At 34.0% G+C, this 21,396-nt stretch overlaps 1 protein-coding gene across 6 annotated transcripts in view; it reads right to left on the minus strand.

The window, feature by feature from the left end:
• Positions 1 to 21,396, minus strand: part of LOC123561484 (uncharacterized) — a 310,602-nt gene that overhangs the window by 23,549 nt on the left and 265,657 nt on the right. For 4 of the 6 annotated variants that reach the window (XM_053553139.1, XM_053553141.1, XM_053553142.1 and 1 more), the window contains 9 exons: positions 17,032 to 17,307; positions 16,559 to 16,667; positions 15,501 to 15,682; positions 14,720 to 15,004; positions 13,801 to 13,919; positions 9,715 to 9,868; positions 4,891 to 4,999; positions 3,169 to 3,356; positions 2,254 to 2,283 (listed from right to left, as the gene is read on the minus strand). In XM_053553139.1, coding sequence (XP_053409114.1) covers positions 2,254 to 2,283; positions 3,169 to 3,356; positions 4,891 to 4,999; positions 9,715 to 9,868; positions 13,801 to 13,919; positions 14,720 to 15,004; positions 15,501 to 15,682; positions 16,559 to 16,667; positions 17,032 to 17,307 — 1,452 coding nt within the window. The remainder of the gene's footprint in view (positions 1 to 2,253; positions 2,284 to 3,168; positions 3,357 to 4,890; positions 5,000 to 9,714; positions 9,869 to 13,800; positions 13,920 to 14,719; positions 15,005 to 15,500; positions 15,683 to 16,558; positions 16,668 to 17,031; positions 17,308 to 21,396) is intronic. The other 2 variants (XM_053553140.1, XM_053553144.1) reach the window with 2 other exon arrangements.

Raw genomic sequence — 21,396 nt, forward strand, 5'->3', positions numbered from 1 at the left:
AACTAAAAAGAAAGGGCATGCATTCCTTGATAAAAAAAAAATCTTTTTAAAGAAAAGTCATGATGTTCAATTTTACAACTCTCCTATCACTTCAAAACTCATTTATCAATAACACATATCTTTTTGCAAATGCTAGATTTTAACATCCATCAAAACAAAATTTAACATTTTTTTTTATTTTTACATGCTGCTATCAACAGAAATATATAAACATGAAACAAGGAATTGATGCAGGGCTTTGACAAAGTGATAAAACACATCCTTGGTTTTAAAAAATCTAGCATTTACCTTAATCATATTGAAATAAAAAACATGAAATAATAGCAATTGCACTTCAAACACCACAGAATAATGGTGAACTTTCATCTCTTACAAATCAAACAACATGCTTGTTTATTTAATTTAGAGTGACTTTAATTGTTATTCTAGAAGCCAAATTATCAAAATGTTACCACAAGTGAAATACAAATAATATAAGTATTCTTTTTTGTTGTTGATTCTATTAAAATAATAGAGTATTTATACATGCTCATAAAAATATCGCTTTTCATTTTTCAAAAAAATAATTTCAATTGTAATATCTACAAAAACGAAAAAAAAAGTGAAAAAGACATTTATATACAGTTATACTAAAGAGGCAAATGACAACACAACAAAAATAATAAAACAATCAACACATATAAATAAAACATTTGAATAAAATGCACCATAAAATATGCATTAACAGAAAAAATAGCTCTTTAACTTCAACTGCTTCTTACTGTAAACTGACATTTTCTCTTTTGAACAACATCACCAGTGATGCAAGTTTTAGAACTTTTTTAAGATCTGAAAATTTTGGCTACAGCTGAGCAGGTTATACTCTTTCATTAAGCTTTCCAGAATCTTTTATTTTTGTAAGCCTCCAAACACCCTCCTCCAAAAATAAAAACACACTTCATCAGGTTTAATACGATTAGAGAAAATGGCAGTTAAGAAAACAACTGCATAATTGTAACAACCCCTGTCGACTATTTCAAACATATATATGTAAATTCAAAAGACATTTCAGATGTATCAGGTATTAACATAAGAAATGGCTTGTTTTCTGGATATCAGATTTGCTTTCAGGATATCAGGCTTGCTTTCATGATATCAGATTTTCTTTCAGGATATTAGACTTGCTTTCAGGATATCAGATTTTCTTTCAGTATATCAGATTTGCTTTAAGGATATCAGATTTGCTTTAAGGATATTAGATTTTCTTTCAGGATATCAGATTTGCTTTAAGGATATCCTTATTAAGTAGAAATACAGTCCAACCTGTGCTAAAGACAATACAGGCACCACCTAACTCCTAAAAATCACTAGTTCATCCTCCTACAAATACAGATGCCTAATTGCTGAGCATGGGCTTTATATACAATTTTGACTTCATCTGTTTAAAAAATGTATGGGTAGTCCTTATTTATAAGTGGTCCTTATTTTTGGATTGTCCTCATTTGCAGGTGGGCTTTATTTATGAACAGTCCATATTTATAGGTGGTCCTTAATTTTGGGCTGTCCTTATTTGCAGGTGGTCCTTAATTTGGGTGGTCCTCATTTGCAGGTGGGCTTTATTTATAAAAGTCCTTTATTTCCAGGTTGTCCCTACTTTTGGATTGTCCTCATTTACAGGTGGGCTTTATATATGAACAGTCCTTATTTACAGGTCCTCAACAAGTAGTCGACAGAGGTGCTTTAAAATGACATATAGCGCATTTTAAATAGCCTGAGGCACCTAACATCAAGCACTGATGTCTGTACTGGTTGGCTTACACCAAATCTGCAAATTATTTTTACGACAGAAAAATTACAGCGCTGTCACAAAATAAATAACAAAACAGTATTATAAAATATATATCTGAGATAAGTAGGTCAACTAATTTCAATATCAAATAGTAAGATTTTGGGATTACCAACATGCAAATGTATTCAGAAACTGTGAAATTCATCACTCTCATAATACCATTAAATCTTTAATGAGTGAATGCCTAAAATAGTACAACAGACCTCTTGTCAAATGTGAGACTAAATCCTTCAAAAACTTTGTACAAACATTCAACATAATTTTAATATTTGTAAGAAAAAGCTGGAAAGTTGAAGAATTCCATCCCTTAATAATATATGAATTTGAATTTTCACAGTTTCTTGAAGATCTATATAATATAGGATACAGGAAGAATAGAAAAAAGATGACACGGGTAAGAGAGACAGAGGTGATGATATCAGTACCAGAGGATTTCTTAGTAGAATGCTCTCGGTCTGAAACAAACAAAAGCTGCAAGATAAGCTTCTCATTGCTCTAATATCACATGCATCATTCAACAAGAGGCCTACATTGGCCCTGAGATGCCCACCTCAGCTAACTAAAAACTCTGTGTAAAACATTTTCTTATCATTCAAATGGAGGGCAAAACTGGCCCCGTGATGCTGATATGAGCTAATTCAAAACTGGTTTGGTTAAAAATGTCTGAATATCTGGTTGCCTTGAACTATCATAAGTAACATCAACAGACAAGGATTATGTCTGCAGTGTCATGGTAAAATCTGTTATAGTGAGTTAAGCAACTGTAAATGATCTACAATTTCTTAAAGGAATTCAACCTGTGATACATTAAACTTTGTTTCTAAACATATTGTGTCAAATTTTGTTTGCCTTCTCATTAGACATTACATACAAGTTGTTTTTATCTTTTTATAACCTATACTTTCTTGTATGTTAAGAAAGACAGTATACTGCATATCTGTAAAGTGGAGACAGACAAAATTCTTTCTTTTTACAGTTTAAATCTTATGAACTGCAAGTACAGTGTGATGTCAAGACAAATATAAAGAAAGATCAAATATTTAAAAAATGTGTTATAGTAATGTAGTATAGAGTATACATGTATATGCCTCTAAAGCAGTGATTTTAAGCTGCACATGTTGGTGAATGTCTTTGTTTAGACAGAAATAATAATCATGTTAATTAGCACTGATCCAAATTATTTTAAGAACATACAAACAATACCACATGGAAATGAAATACCTTGTATTATAATCTTAGCTACATGCTAAGACTTTTGGCCAAGTTACCTATACAACTTGAAATAATAATAAAGGTTGAATCAATCTGATGCTGTAAGTGGGACACACACTCAACCATACCTTGTGTGCGAGCTTGTACCACAGAACTGGTGCTTGACTCTCCACTACCCAGTACATTCCTCGAGGCAACTTTAAACTCATAGAGGGTATCAGGTTCTAGCCTGTATATAGTGAACCGTGTAGCATTCTGGGGCTCTACCCGCATTGTTTGCCATTTACTAGGGCTTCCATTGATCACAGATCTATACCTGTAATAGAATTTGACAGAAATAAAATCCCTGCTCAAACAAGCTTTGAAGAGCAAAATGCATAATGGCAAACAAAGGTTGCACTTAACAAACAGAATTTCTTTTATTAACTAGAGCTACTTTTGAGAAAAGCGCATGTCTCCCACAACTGCCTAATCATCTAAACACTAAGTCAGTGTTTTTATACTGTTTAGTCACAACAAATATACCTTTGAAGAGTAAAATGGCTGATTTTCAGTAATTCAAGGGCCATAATTCTGAAGTGCCTACGCCAATTTTGCTAGTTATTGAACCTAGGAGAGGAATTATGGTCATACACATTTTGTTTAAGTTTGGTGAAGATCAGATAAAAAATGTTTGACTTGGAGTGCAGACAAGATGAATGGTTTTTGGTGCATGTTTGAGAATGAAGACTTCAGCATTTTTATGAGTCTAGGTGATTCATTAGTTATTGTCAAGGGCCATAATTCCGAAGTGTCTTAACCGATTTGGCTAGTTATCGAACTTGTCCAAGGTCTTATTTGCAAACACATTTTGTTCGAGTTTGGTGAAGATCGGATACGAAATGTTTGACTTAGAGTGCAGACAAGATGAATGGTTTTTGGTGCATGTTTGAGAATGTAGACTTCAGCATTTTTATGCATCTAGGTGACTCATAAATTATTGTCAAGGGCCATAATTCCGAAGTGTCTTGGCCGATTTAGCTGGTTATCGAACTTGGCTGAGGTCTTATAGTCAAACATATTTTGTTAAAGTTTGGTGAAAATCGAATGAGAAATGTTCGACTTAGAGTGCGGACAAGCTTTGTGACAGACACACACACAGACAGACTGGAGTAAATCAATATGTCTCCCACACCACTGTGTAAAAGACTTACAATATTACAGCCCTGGCCAGCACCTGAACGCTCTAAAACCTAAACACTCGACTATCTCACTGTAAAAGCTAGCTCTAAAACAAGGAAGTGTAAGAGCATCATCGTACTTTAGTCTACTACAAATATACCTGGTACTTGTTTAGGAAAAGGTGTGCCTACATGTCTAAGTCTCCTTTATAGTAAACATATATTTACTGCACAAAACCTTGCTTCTTTGTGCCAGTAACCTGCTTTGATGGAAATGTTATAGTAAACATATATTTACTGCACAAAACCTTGCTTCTTTGTGCCAGTAACCTGCTTTGATGGAAATGTTTTATATGTGAAAAAAAAATTGAAAGGGACTTACAAACAAACATGATACATAAAGCCAGAAAATCTCTGTTTTACCTAAACAAAGTAAACAGGTATAAACCACTTAAAGCTAGTTATCAGTAGCTCCCTAAAGGCACTTTTGGCAAGTGCTCATAGGAAAACCCAATATTTTTTTTGAAGTGCATGTCCCAAGCCCCCTCTTGATCAATGCAATTCACATTAGTTTTTAGAAAGATATGTGCAATACTTTCCTTTGAAAAAGACAAACTACTGCATCACACATGTATGATTCTTCAAGACTAGAGCTCTTATGAAATAAAATATATATAAAGGAAGAGATACCATATAACAAAGTTCTGTGGTGTAGAGCTGTATGACGCGATCCACGTCAGGGTGGCAGTGAACAGATCTGTCTGTACGGATACATTGTATGGAGCATGTGGAGTTGTATCTGAAATATAATACAGCTACTATAGACATTGATGTACAAAACTGATGAATGAATACCAACACTGTGAAATCATTTAATTTCATTGGCATGGAATTTCGTGGTTTTGGTCAAAACGGCAATTTCGTGGGGATAATGAATTCATGGATTTCAACTTTTGAACATAAAATGAATGGGAATTTTACTTGTTCGTTGGGATTAAATTTCGTGGATTGACTCAACCACGAAAATTAGTCCCCCACGAATATTAATGATTTCACAGTATCAAATTTTAGAATATACTTTAAATTTTACCCCCATTTTCTTTAATGTCCCAACAGAGTTTTTAAGAAAAAAAAACAGTTACCAGTACAACCTAAGAAAAGACTATATAGCCTTCTACTTGAGAAAGGTAACAGCATCAGAATAAGCTTACTGATATCATATTAAATGCACTAAGTAATTAATGGAATGCTACTTTTAAAGCATTTTTCAATCCACAAAGTCATGCTTAAAATATGTAATTAAGAAGAAAATTTGTACACGAAAGCATCACAAATATTTCACAAAATTCATAAAATACAATAATAGCATGCATATAATAATAATGTAATATAAAATGTTGCAGTATCTATATGAAAAGCAAACATAGCTATCATATATTTCTCATATGTTTAGAAAGTCACTAGTGTCTAAAAATCTAACTTAAATCAAGTATTTAGGTAATTTACTAAACTTCTACTTGTATGCATGTTTTTTCTATTTTTTTCTAATTACAGTCACTTTGCTTAAGAGTCTAAAGCACATGTACTAATAATCTATGGTTGCTAGTTTGCATTTTAAAAAATGACAAACACCTTCCACACATGAAAATGGATCACTGTAAACCAATGTGCAACAATATCAATTGCTTATAACAGAAAATTTACACTTCTGCCATAATTATGCACAACTGTTACCAAGGCAAAAGGCTGGTAATCTGCTCTTTTTTCATATGGTAGAAAACCATTAATATGGATGTTAGTATCCTTCACATTGAGCATGGTAAAAAATTACCTGGTGGCTAATACAACCTTGAATGAAAAGTCATCATTTTAATAATTACCTTATAAGAAATGCGAAGATTTGACCTTGACAAAAGTTAACTTCAAATTAAATACAACCCCAAGCAAGGTCTCCATACAAGCTTGATTAACAACAAGTCAGACTATGTCATTGCAAACTTAACAAGAAACACTTTTCTTTATTTTAACCCTTACCCTTCTAACTTTCTAAAATGGATTGGTCCATCAGGCAATTTGGGCAGTACTACTTGTTTATCAAAGGGGTGTTCACTGAAAATTTACTGACTAGCAAACAGTGCAGACCATGATCAGCCTGCACGGACATGCAGGCTGATCTTGGTGTACATTAATCGCAAAGGCAGAACCACCAAATTTCTTTGCAATATCTCATGTCTTACTTGTTATTGGGAAGTTTACTTTCTACCATTTTCAGTAATAATGACCTTGACCCCCAAGGACATACCAAAACCAGTCTGAACTTAGGTATCTGTAACAGGCTGATATATCCTATGTTTGATCTGAACACGTCTTTCAAAACTTTATTGTGTGGCCTCAACCTGGTTTTCCATTTTTAATAACAGTGACCTTCACCTTGATCCAAGTATTTCTTTTCAGAAGTTTACAAAGTAATTTCGAAACTACGTCAAATCACAAGATTCACCCAAATCTGAACAGTCATTCATTTCTACAATGATACTATATACTAGACTAAACTCTACCAACATGTCAAACTGCATCTAATCTACTCCAGCTTTTTCTTCTACCACAAAATCTGCGCATGACAAAAAGAATACGGAAACTCCCAAAACAAGTTTGTTTTTTTTAAAATAAATTATGTGTACACTTTCCATTTTAAGACACATACAATTTGTCTTAGTGTCAACAATATACAAATACTGCATGAAACTTGTTCAGGTGTCATAAGCAACAACAATTTATAACATTAACAAATGTAATAGAAGAATAATACATTGTGTAAACACAATATTAACATGAAAACAAATACCATTTCCTTTGATAGCTAGAGATGTTAAAATATAAACATGGATATAAACCTTCCTCTAAACATAAGAAATTTTATCTGGTGTGTGAAGACATACCAAGCTGTTATGTTTAATAATGTAGAAAAAAAGCTATTATCAAATGTAAACAAGCTCAGTGAGAAAAAACATTGGATGTATATTTATTGTTGAATCAGCTTTCATTCAATTAATATTATTGAGAATAAGACGGCCAAAATGACCTGTTAATTCATAAAGAAACTATTTCCCCAACCCTTGACCCACACACACATGGGAAAAGGTTACCTATTATTTGTTAAACTGTAGCAGTTTCATAGATTTCCAATGCTCCCGCTACTAAGATGGAATTTTTTTTTAAAAAACTCACGGTGACCATGCTCTAATTCAACAATTAAACATGATGTTTACAATTTCAACAGAGAGTCATGGCCGCCTAAGAAAAGATAATGTGCAAACAATCTAGCAGTTTCAGAACACTAAGTACATATTGAGAAAATAATAACAAGAAATGTCACAGGAAAGGAAACAGCGGGCTCAACTATTTTGACACTGGATAGTGAATCTGGGCACATCTCAGGAAACTGGAGCTGTCACTGGAGTAATCAATGACTCCAGTGGTGGATGAATAACACAATAGCTTGAGTCTGTGTCAAAAATATTAAGTAATAAGAGAGGTAAAGATAAAGTGTATCAAAATCTTTTATCTTTACAAGTATATTTCTAAGCAAAAATGAGGCATAATTCATAAAATATTGGTGCATCTTTGTCATATGATGTGGAACAACTGCTTCAAGTTTGAATCAAAGGCATTTCGTCATAACTGAGATATCGTGAAAATGCCTCAAAATTAACCTTAAATTCTAAGTAAAAGGGGGCATAATTCATGAAAAATTGGGGCCAGAGTTATGCACCTTGTATCATATGATGTGGATGATGATGTTGAACAATTATTTTAAGTTTGAATCAAATCCCTTCAGTAATAACATGGATAGAGTGAAAGTGCATTAAAACTTTAAACTGAAATTCTAAGTAAGAAGGGGGAATAATTCATGAAAAATTTGTGCCAGAGTTATGCACATTGTGTCATATGATGTGGGTGATGATGTGGAACATCTATTTTAAGTAAGAATCAAATCCATTCAGTAATAACAGGGATAAATTGAAAATGCATCAAAACTTTAACCTGAAATTCTAAGTAAAAAGGGGGAATAATTCATGAAATATTGGTGCCAGAGTTATGCACCATATGTCATATGATGTGGGTGATGATACTGAACAACTGATTTAAATTTGAATCAAATCCATTCAGTAATTACAAGATAGAGTGAAAGTGTATCAAAACTTTAACCTGAAAATCTAAGTGAAAAGGGTGGATAAATCATAAAATATTGGTGCCAGAGTTATGGCCTTGTGTCAGATGATGTGGGTGATGATGAGGAATAACTAGTTCAAGTCTGAATCAAATCCATCAAGTAATTACAGAGATAAGAAGAAACAAGGAGCTGCGTTCAATAAACGCTTGATACCCCCGGTGCATCCTTTGCCCCCGGTGGCATCCTTGTCGATACAAAGCAACCTGAGTCCAAAACGAGGTCAAGTTCAAGGTCAAACTGAGGTCAGGTGATGTCTGAAGATGAGGAATGGTCACAGGTTACATCTGCATTAGTATAAATTCATTCTAGTAAGGGGTATTGATCCTAGACGAAACGGTCCCATTTGGTTAACCAAGAGATGGCCCATATAAAGCAACCTAAGTCCAAAACGAGGTCAAGGTCAAGGTCAAACTGAGGTCAGGTGATGTTTGAAGATGAGGAATGGTCACAGGTTACATCTGCATTAGTATCAAGTCATTCTAGTAAGGGGTATTGATGCTAGACGAAACGGTCCCATTTGGTTAACCTCATACGGACGGACGAACGAACGGACAGGACAATCACTATATGCCTCCAGCATCAGTAGATGCCAGTGGCATAAAAAGAGAAAGTGTAAAAAAAAGAGTAGGATAGCTCTCCTTATACTTTATGTAGTCGAGCTAAAAATGTTTTGAATAAAACTATTCATTTTATTTTTACAAGAAATACTGCAACCCTTGTTATTCTTTTATGACTGATAGGTACACTTGTAATCCCAACATCTGTTCTATTTTATTTATGTTAAAACCTAATTATGTAAGATTCAGTCTATGTGTAGAAAAGCTCAGACACAAATGCACTGCTTTTATTCAAATAGCTAAAACAGAAGTCAAGTAGGATGCTTTCAATTTTAACCTACCTGCCACATCCTAGCCACCCACCCAATTTTTTTTCAGTATCTATGCTGATTTTATCAGCAGTTCTAAATTGTACATATTCTATTTTCATTGTGGTTTGAACAAATCCACTGTTTTTTGATAAACTTGTTATTTCAGGAATGGTGATGTTTAGTATCGAACATTTCAATGTATTCCGTCTATCCTTATCAATAAAACTTGTCAAGCTTTATAATAACCAATTTTGATGGCCATTTTTCTTCAATGAAATTGTCATGGCTTAAGTAAATCTGGTACATAACTAAGATGGTAATACAACAGGAATATCATAAAGTGGAAGAGTTGTTTTTGCAGTAGTTGATAAGCAACTTTACAACTACCTGTGTATACAGTTAGGAGACTTACTCTGTACTGTTAACAATGTGCTGACAACTATTTTCCGGACTTCATTACTGGCTTCACACTCGTACACACCGTGGTCAGACTTCTGTAAGCTGCGTATAGTAAGGTTACCACCAGTTTGCTGTATACGACCATCAAACTGTAAAGTACCAGTTTCCTGAAAAGACATAAATATTATTAGTAGCAGACAAACTTTAACGTGCATTCAAGGGGAATATGCAACATTTGCAAACATACAGAATAAAAAACAGATTAGAAGTGGCAGCAAAAAATTAAAGTCAGTTTACAAACAAGAAAGATGCAGCCATTTTTACATTATCCCTATAATGAAGCAGCAGTCACTAAGACACAGTGATGTCCTTGGTATTTACTTATAAGGCATTACCATATATGGTAAATCAATTATTCTAATATGCTTGTTTCTGTTAAAACACACTTACGCTAGAATGACATCACGTTAATAAGCGATGACGTCAATGTTTTGTGTTGCGACCAAGAAAGAGCGCTACTATATTTTATTACTGTTTACCATGAAGAGTATATTAAAATCGAAATAATTTATGGCAAAACCGTGTTTTAACATTATTTATACACTCAGATGGTAATTCATCGTACAAATAATTTCACTCGGGCTTTGCCCTCGTAAAATTATTACGTCCAACGTATAACCGCTCATCATGCATAAATAGTGTTAAAGCACTCTTTTGCTATGAACTATTTCTTAAATAACAAGAGCTGTCGGAGGACAGCAACGCTCGACTATTCAACAGCCTTGTCAATTGAATGAATACAAGTTGAAAAAGGGGCATAATTTTGTAAAATGCAAAGTAGAGGTATTGAACCTCTGTACTGCATGTCATATCATGACAGTGAACAAGTGTGTGAAGTTTCAATCCTTTCCAATTTGTGGATACTGAGATACCAGCTTACATACAAAAACTTAACAAAAAAGTGCTAAGTCAAAGGGGCATAATTTTGTAAAAATGCAAAGTAGAGTTATGGGACCTTCACAGTGCATGTTAGATCATGACAGTGAACAAGTGTGTGAAGTTTCAATCCATTCCAATTAGTGGATACTGAGATATCAGATTACATACAAAAATTTAACCAAAAACTGCTAAGTCGAAAAAGGGGCATAATTTTGAAAAAAAAGAGAGTAGAGTTATGGGACTTGCTTAGTGCATGTCAAATCATGATAGTGAACAAGTATGTGAAGTTTCAATCCATTCCCATTAGTAACTACTGAGATACCAGCTTACATACAAAACCTTAACCAAAAATTTCTAAGTCGAAAAAGGGGCATAATTTTGTAAAAAAGCAAAATAGAGTTATGGAACCTGTGCAATGTAGATCAGTTCATCACAGTGAATAAGTGTGTGAAGTTTCAATCCATTCCCACAAGTGGTTACTGAGTTACCAGCTTACATACAAAACCTTAACCAAAAATTTCTAAGTCGAAAAAGGGGCATAATTTTGTAAAAAAGCAAAATAGAGTTATGGAACCTGTGCATTGTAAGTCAGTTTGTCACAGTGAATAAGTGTGTGAAGTTTCAATCCATTCCCACAAGTGGTTACTGAGATACCAGCTTACATACAAAACCTTAACCAAAATCGGGACGCGTACGCGGACGCAGACGCCGACGCCGACGCATGGGCGAGTGCAATAGCTCACTATTCTATGAATAGTCGAGCTAAAAACTATAATTAATCATATTTTGCAGATTGTCATATATTCTAACACGACCAGCAAACAACCTATATACACATAGAAGAACATCAGTCAACAGTTATTTTGCGATAACCCATGCGTGTGAAGTGACGTCATCCGATCCAGGTGCGTAGCACAGTCGTCAAAAGTAGTTACCATTTTTTCTATCACTGTTGATACTAGTATGTCGTGTTAGAATTAAAATAACAAGTTCCCAAGTGTGATTTATCACAGAAGAACCGGAGTTTTTTGTTCTTATGCAAAACAATATATCACTCAGGCCTATGGCCTTCGTGATATATTTTTTATGTATAAGAACTCAAAACACGGGTTATTCTTAGTACGATAAACCACGATTTGGAACTTACTATTTCTTAAATAATAATGAAACTTTGTATGTATGTAAAAGAGTACATCTTAAAGTTAATTGCATTAAATTTTAATTAAATTTTGCCAAAGACAAAACCTCATTTAATGGATGAACAGTGATGTCAATGTTCCACAAATGGCTGTTGTTTTATTAAACTGATAATATTTAAATTGACAATCTTATTTTTGTTTGTAGTCTGATTTTCACGATATCTTTTCCAGTGTTAATGTCTTATTAAGCTCTTCCTAAATATTTGCAATCAGTACACACAATCATACTGTGAAATCACTATTTTTTATGGAGAACTAATCTTCATGAAGTTTGTGGTAGTGAAAATCCACAAAATTAAATACAAAAACTAACAGACAATACTCCTGTTCATGAAATCTTTTAAAATTTGTCAATTTCTGGCCTAAACCACTTTTCTCCTATCAAACAAAATGATTTCACAGAGTGCAGTTTCCACACACAGAGCACTTTAACACTCAGCACAGATACTTCTAAACATAGTTGAATTTTCGGGATATCAAGTGGAAGAGACAACAGATTTGATTTTATCACTTCTCTAATAACCGGTAACAATTTTCACAGCTATGTTGTGCCTACTGAAATAGATGAAACTGGTCAATGTGATGATGTAACAAATTTTGACTGACTAAAATCTGTCAATAAGTTTACTCAAGAGAGGTTTTTACTTTTTGCTTCAGTTTTTAGAAGCAAACTCAATTTCGCCAATAGAAAGGCCACTTACAAACAGATACCCATATTGGGCCTTAGGATGCCAACTGGAGGAGGAAAACACTAGCTTGTGTTTCCCTATGTCAACTCTAATTAAAACACTGACCACTATAACTGCCCCCCAATTTTTTACCAGACATAGGAAACACCATCTTCCCTAGGTCAATTCTAGGTAAAACAGAATAAAGACTAACTGATTTAAAACTGCTTTCTTGAATGGTCATAGCTGTTTCCCTTCACTTTCCTTTTGTATTTCATGTGAGTGATGACACACTGATTTTCCTAGCTTATAAACTGATTTTGTAAATAACATACATGGTTTTTATATCAATTATAATATATAACATTTATCGAAATTTAAGTTATGTTTTCAGAAAAAAAATGAGTTATTGTAAAAACTATGGCTGGCAATCAAAGATCATTAGGTCAAAATTCACTAAGGCAAAATTGTTCATATGACAGGATTTCTAGTGTACAAAAATCCCAAATATTGAATAAATCCAAAGAAAAACTGACAGTGGTGTGTGCTTCCACTGCAAAAAGTACATGAGTGGGGAACATGAGCAAATGGAGAATTCTGAAGGATAAACAATTCTAATTTCTGTTATAAATAAACTCTATGTAACAAAGTCTTAATTTTCTAGTCAGTTGATGATCTCCAATAATTTTGAATAATTTGCATTGCATTACACTTTATGTTTACCATATCTGTTGATGGAAATAAACTGGCAGCCCTTATGAAACTGTTATATAAGTTGATAACCCAAAGGAGGGAAAAAGTTAGTGTCTATTACATTTTGCATAACACCAACAACGATCTTTCTCATATGTCTGATATCATGGTACCAGAAGGAGTACTGCTAAAATGCTGCTTTGGTTTGTTGGTATCATTATTGTATCGTACCATTTCATTGTTGATGGTGTCCAACCTTAACTGTAGCTGCCCCAAACTTTGACCAAGGGATGAGCTTGAACGATCATAACATATGACCACCAGCTAATGCTATATGCAAAATATCTAGTTTCTAGGACACAGTTTTGTAGAAGATTTGTTACAGATTTTTATCTGTCTTTTAATTGCTAACAAATGTAAAACTCTCTAAATAAACAAGTCATAAATGCTAATTTTACTTATGATATAAAAAACCAAGTTTTTTACTGATGATGGTGCAATGGTGGACAATTCTATCATGTATATATTTTTTGTCTATTCACCACACTACTTTCTTATTTTTCTTGAAGAAATATAACTACTACAAACATATAATAAAACCTTATTCCTCCATGTAATCAGTGGTAAAGGTGTCCCAGCTGCTGAGCAAACCATTGTAACAGACTGACCCAGAGTTTTTATATACGTGTCATCTGGACGGATGATAAACCTTGGTGGGTCTGAAAAATAGTTCGTAAATAACAAACAATGTTAACATCAAACTTGCCCTGAAACTGTTGACGTATTGGTTGTATTTAACCTTTACCCTGCTAAATTTCTAAAATGAACTGGTCTATCACTCAATATGGGCAGTTCCACTTACTATTCAAAGGGGTGTTCACATGAAATTTTCCTATTGAATAGCATACAGTGCAAACCATGATCAGCCTGCCCAGACATGCAGGCTGATCTTGGTCTGCAATGGTCGCAAAGGCAAAATCACTACAGCAGGCTGAAGGTTAAAGCAACCTATATTGGAGATATAGATATAGTACGTACAAGAGTGTGATATCTGGAAAAGGAATCACCAAAAGTTTCAAAGCAGTATTTAAACAGACTGGAAATGTGTCCCAATTAAGTTTAAAAACTGCCTTGAAAACATATTTACAGTATGACTAACCTTAAAAGCTCCAAATTAAGTTTTTCTGATTAAATCCCCATCACTGTCAGACATCCAATTCTGCTGACTCATTAAAAGCTCACTATGGATCCTGTGGTGTCGCTTTTGTTTTTCATAAGGAAGTATGAACATTATGTTTCAATGTATGAGATGAAATGAAGGATGTAACTGGACAACTATGTTCACAAACATGCCACTGGTTAGACTATCTCAGCTACCAAGTCAATCTTCTAAGTCATCCAAAAGCAAAATAAAATTTTAACAGGCAAATAAAAAAGAATGAAAACTTTCGATGACCTTAGAATTAAAAAATCTCAAACATGCACGTTACTAGTGATTTTATACCTTTACACATCTTACCTTTCACCTCCACCTGTACAATATCCGATTCCCCATTACCAATTGAGCTGATGGCGGTACATCTGTAGTTTCCGGAATCTGACATGGCAACCTGGCTGACAACTAAGGTACCATTACCCAGGACTGTCAATCTGCTGGTCGTAGGTTGAAGCACCATACCATTCTTGGTCCAGAGTATACTGTAAGCTGGTGGATTTGCATCTACAGGGCAGTCAAGTTTTTCCTTAAATCCTAAGGCCCAAATTGAACTCCTTGGCATTTGGTCAACCAGAACTTCTGGCTCGTCTGAATAACAAATAGATATACCAATACAAGAGGGCCATGACAGCCTTATAAAGCTTGCCACAGCTGCAATGCCCAGACAGGTATAACAAGAAACATTTCTGTCAAATTACTTTGAAAACTGATTTTTGAAGTTTCCCACTGAGCCTTACATGTGAAAGTAAATTTGCCTATGGACTGCCCATTTAATTTAACATTTCTTTAACTCACAATAAAATTATAACCAAAACATAACTTTCATACATCATGTAAAAGCATTCCTGTTAAACATTCAGTAAAACTTTTTTTTTTCAATTTTCTGAATGATAACATCCAGTTTTATCAGCTCAAATTACTTGAATTTAAATCTGGCGGCCAATTGCGTTAGTGTGATTACTCCTGCCATAGTCATGACCACAAATAAGACATTACTTATGTTATATCCAAGACTCTTTTTCTATTCGTTCAATAGTTTTTCGAAAAAGCTTAAGAAACTTAAGACACTTTTTCTCCCACTTACAAGTTATATTGAGGTAAGCTCCAGCTTCTGGGTCCTGGCCTACTCCATTGCTAGGTCGACACAGGTACCAGCCCATGTCTTCTTTTTCTACTATGGTGATAATGAGGCTGCCATCTCTGTCTGTGATTGTTATACGTGTTCCAAAACCTGGTAATGTGTTCACATTTTTAGTGTCCTTATACCTGCAATGTAAATTTATATGGAAAATAAGTTAGGTAAACAGTTCCATCAGGGATAATAATGAAATAGCATATGAATGCACTATAGATCTATAATTTGCTTGTCTAATGTGACCTTGGTTGCTAAATTGTGAAATATTTAAGAAATAATACATCTCATTTAGTGATTTGTCGCTGAATAAATCGTTTGAAGTTCAGATGTGAAGGTATTATATCACGAGGGCGCAGCCAGAGTGATATAATAATACGCATCTGAACGACAAACAATGATTTTATTCAAGAGCAAATCACTAAATGAGATATATTATTTCGATTCTAACACGTTACCAAGGACTTTAAAGTACATCCTTGGTGGCATTCATTAAATATTTGCCAGTTTTCGATTGGTTTCTTTTCCAGTGTGCCGTTACGCCGTTTGACGCTATGACGTAATAATTGTGACGTCAGAACAGTGAATTGTTGTATAATAATTCACCATTTTCAGCCTTCTTTGTTTAATAGGAAAATGAATCGAATCGTGTTAGAATAGACTTTAGATTATAAAGGTCAATATAACTTCTTAAATAAACAGCAGCCTGAAACTGAAAAAAGTGGCAACATTTTAATAATGAGCCTATATTTTTATCAAAATCTATACGAAGATCCTTTGAAATTATATAAAGTAATCAAGCAAAATATAACAGCACAGTAGGATATGTTTGAGAGGTAATGAAATATGCAAAATCCATAGCATCAGCAGACCTTTATAATACAACAGTAAAAGGACAATGATCCATTTTAAGGCCAGAAATGATTACAACGCTGAGTCAAGATTTTACTGCTTGTCGCCAAGTATGAATGATTTCAAAAAGCTGGAATGTGCCATTATATCATACTTACCATCTGTAAGTAATGTTAGCAGGGTATCCCCGGGCTTCACATGTAAACTGTATTCTCTGACCAAGGACTGCAGTCCTGTTAGATGGAGGACCAATTATATATGCTTGGCCTAAAAAAGAACATGATTGTACAGTCTTACAACAAATTTACAAAAAACTTCTTTCAAATAAAATTTATTTTTTCATTATACAGACGACATAAACCTTATATGGTTAATTTAATTTGAAAAGTGGTTGATTCAAATTATACTGAACAATCCCTATTATACTGGATCGTCCATAAATTTTGAAGTAGACACTCTAAACAAGGAAGGAGGCAGGTTTTTTTTTACTAGTTTTTCTCAACATGCCATAACAGTTTTCCTTCAAATAGAAACGGACAGATTGGCTAGACAAAGAAACGAAAAACATAAAACATATACATATATAGAACACAAAACACACATGACACAAGACAACAAAGAGAATAGCTACCTTCCACAATAAGGTGTACTGTCTGAGCTATAAGCCCAACTGTGTTCTGGAATGTACATTTATAAATCCCCCCATCTGATTCCTGAAGATTATTTATTAAAACTTCACTGCTGTCTTGATTTAACGTAACACGTGAGGATAAATGTAAAGGTCTATCATCTTTAGTCCATGAAACTGATGGTTTTGGTGATCCTGCGGCTCTACAGAATATCTTAACATTTGAGCCGAGAGGTTGATGAAATGACTGAGGTGAATAATCGAGCATCTTGGGCGGAACTGAAAAGTCAATGCATAATAAACAACTGTACTTTCATGTCCACATTGAATTACAGAAAGCCCTGAACTGTTGCTGCTGGCAGTTTTCAATGAAAAATGTCTATAGACAATGTCAAACACAGATCTGTTGTCAAACTCTGTAATGATTGGTCAAAGCTAAGAGCAAGAAATGAGCCTGATGTACTGTACCACATATACTATACTCACCTGTTATAGTTGTCTTACTGTGTTACAGCCCATGCTCTTTATCCTTGGTGTCCTTTGCACTAACTAAAGCAAACCAGTGTTTGAAAAAAAACCTTACCTTCTTACACGTCACTTCAAACTTAACCAGAATACCAGAATGATATAATACTGTCTGAAAATGCAGTCTTCCATTTGCATGGTCAGTTTGAAAACCATAATCAGATGCCGAAGATTTTAGACTAGTTTCCAAGAAATGTATCTTTGCAATCAGTTATAATTATGGGACTTCTAAAGGGTTTTGTAATCCAACAGACTGAAAGGATAGTGTTTTCAAGAGACTGCCGACCTCTAGGGCGAATGTTAAACACAAATAGGAGAGAGGGGGCATGATTTATCTTAAAGAAGAGACTGAGAGACCTGTTCAGTTGTAAAGAATGTACCAATATATCAGAGCTAGAAAGATTGTAGTTAAATAAGTTATAAAGTTTTATTTCTTCAAACTTCAAACTAAGCCTTTCGTTAGCATATCCGACAAAGCTTGCACAAATGTTATTAAATAAAAACACACCTTTACAAATTTAATATCTTTTGAAACTCTTTCTCACTGACGATCAATGATAAAATATTGATTACCTTTGTATTTTTGTAATAATATTAAAAATGAAGTGTCACCACATGCACGCATGGTTTGGTGTTTTAAATGGTCCATTACAAAGATAAACTGTTCAGCAAAGTACCGACATAAACTCCATAAAAGGAAAAGTTTGCTATAATTTTCCTTTCGTGACTTGAAGGAAAAGATTCTCCATCATATTATTAAGGTCATCAATTATGGGGTTTAACTTCGGTCATCAAAATAAATGGCTGACCCTGATCATTTTATTGCTGCACTGTTAAACTGGCAGCAAAGATTTTTCTGATAATTTAAGACTCCCTTCAGACAAATTACACATGATTTTACCATTAAATACATTCAAACTGTTTTTCAAACTATTCATGGTAGATTTTAACCTAAGTTAAATTTAATACAAGTTTAAGCTGAGATTTTAGTCTGAGTTTGTCCATAGATAAGCACCAGAGAGCAAAAGTTAAAATAAATGGACTTTGGAAAATTTTGTTTCAATCATTTTACATATTTTTTCATTGTATGTCCTCCACTAACAATTTCCTTGAATTAAGCAAAATGTAATGCCTTACATTTGCAGTTTAACAGCTTCTAGTAAAGTAAATACCTTAAGTCAACTTAAACTTGTAATTTATCTCCCTAATCATAAGCTGTCAAATTTACATGGCATTTGGTATTATCAAAAACTTATTTGGTTTGGACATTGAAAAATGTTTATCAACCACTTGGTGAAAAGTCCAGAAGTGCACTTGAGACTCCCTCCAACTATCTACAATATATTTACACAGTGAATCTTCTCCCATGCTTATTTCCCCCAGACCTCACAATCACGTAATTGTGTTTACCTTGCTTTCAATAATTAAAGATAAACTGCAGGATAAGTATCTTAATTTCCTTGGCATACCTTCAGCAGAAGAAGACATATTTGCTAAACATTCATATTTGATATCAAAAACAAAGACACTTATGGCTGCTTAACTCTGGAAGTAATTTACTTGAGACTGTTTTTAGTAAGAGCCTATATCTATTCTCTGTAGCACCTCAAAATATATGACAATGTGCTCAACTGCATATTTCGAGGACCCTAACTGCAAATTATAGGCAAAAATATTAATTAACCAAAACATGTTGCCACATAAACATCATTTTGCCTTATTTTCAATGGGTCCAACAAGCTATCAACGAATATTCAAGACAAGCTTAATACTTCTGTAATTTCTTTTCATTGTAGGTTAACTCATTTTTTACTCAATTTGACAAATTAAATCATATATCAAAATGTGATCTGATTTTATTTAGTAGCAAATTATAATTTTTTTTTTTTTGTTCTTGTTGGGTTTAGGCCAGTAACAAAATTGGTGACTTTTACAGCTTTTGATGGTGGAAAAAGACGTCTAAGATGCCCCTGCAGGCATGCTTTAAAGCACTGAAAGGCACCTGTGTAGAACCACAAACCTTTTATAAGCCAGCCAGATGGCTTTCCTGCATGAAGAATTCTGCACCTAAAGTAAGCTTTCAAAACCACACTGGTGAGGGGCAAGACTAACTATATGTCAACTAACAATGTTTCCGCTGATTTTCACTGGTTAGAATTTCAGGTATCTTAATACTATGTCACATATCCATGTTGAACTACCAGCACATTAAAGAACAGACATAACCCATTTATATCAACAAAAACAGCTTTATTTAATTGTCAATTTGAATGCCAATGTTGAAAGAAGATATCTTTTGTAAGTGAAGATGATAAATTTAATATTGTGGTCCATTATCAAACTGGAAAGTTGACAGAATGCTGTTACAGCTAAAATTGATATATATTTCAGGTATCAGGGGTTACACTGGCTTAAAAAAAATTTTTGAGCCACTTTTGACAAGTGACACTGTCAGAATATTTTATAGGGAAGAAAAAACTGCCTCATTTCAAAAGTCACATGAAAAGTTTCAGCTACTTCAACAAGATTATAGTAAATGGCTCAGGTGGAAAATGACAGGATGATCCCCGAGTATCTTGACCAAAGTCTGCGCATATGTCAAAATATATACTTCCAAACCCCTCCCTGCAACAACACTAAAAATAAGTGGGTATATTCATCCAGAGAGGACTTTGTTCCAAGGATACCTTTCTGCTTTTAAATACTCCATGTTAATGCTGTTTCTTTTTACAGCAAGATTACTCAGCACTCTGCCCTCATGCAAATATTAAATTTGACCATGTGTATCTGGGGTTCCAGTGTGTCGTTTTTACCTATTTCTTCAATTATAGTTTACAAGTGTGCAAATCTGTTGCTATTGTAAGATTACTTCAAAATTCCAATGAAAATTGTATTTTGGCATTTCAGAACTTGGATTTATGTACACCAGCTAGAACATTAGAGAGAATACTGTTTACTTTAAGTTACCATCTCAAACTTAGTACATATTCAAATAAAGGGCCACAACTCTCCTTCAGATGATATCTAATTTAATATTACAGGAGTTTCGTCAATTATTGAAACAGACGGTGAATGTTGCGAAGTAAAGTAAGGGTCTGGGGTCTATCCATTTAAAACTTTACTTGCTACAAGGAAAGTAGTTGGAGTTCCATTTTAGCAGGGGGACAATTCCTGCCCCAAGCCCATAATTATCAAACCTTTATCCTGCTAAATTTATAAAATGGACTGGTCCATCATTCAATTCTGGCAGTACCATATAATATTCGAAGGGGTGTTCAATGAAAATTTACTGACTGAATAGCCGACAGTGCAGACCATGATCAGCCTGAACGGATGTGCAAGCTGATCTTGGTCTGCGCTGGTCGCAAAGGCAGAATCACGTGTCACCTTGGGGCTAAAGGTTCATAAAACCTGACTTACTAATTTGATGAACAAAGACAGACAAATGAAATATTCATGAAAATCTCCCTAACAAATACAAAATATATTTCACTAAAAAACAAAAATTGCCAAAGAATGTCAACAAATGTAACAGAAAATATCATAATGCCATTTTTCAATGCAAAACATTCTTAATAACAATTAATCAATTATTTCAAGTTGTTTTTTCTCTCTCTCATATAATCTATTCTCCTGTGGATGTTACTGTAAATCAGGAAATTGGGCAAGATGTCACCCATTGTAAATCTGCCAACCAATTATTTGTCATAATGTCATGTCTCTGGCATTTACAATTTACAATTTTACATCTCCAGGAGGGGAGGAAAAACACCTTAATTGAATACATACAGCATTACTGCATTTCATTTTGTTTTTGTGCTCTTTTTTGTCATATTTCGATGG

Source organism: Mercenaria mercenaria, chromosome 10 (genome assembly GCF_021730395.1).
Source record: "Mercenaria mercenaria strain notata chromosome 10, MADL_Memer_1, whole genome shotgun sequence".
Lineage (NCBI taxonomy): Eukaryota > Metazoa > Mollusca > Bivalvia > Venerida > Veneridae > Mercenaria > Mercenaria mercenaria.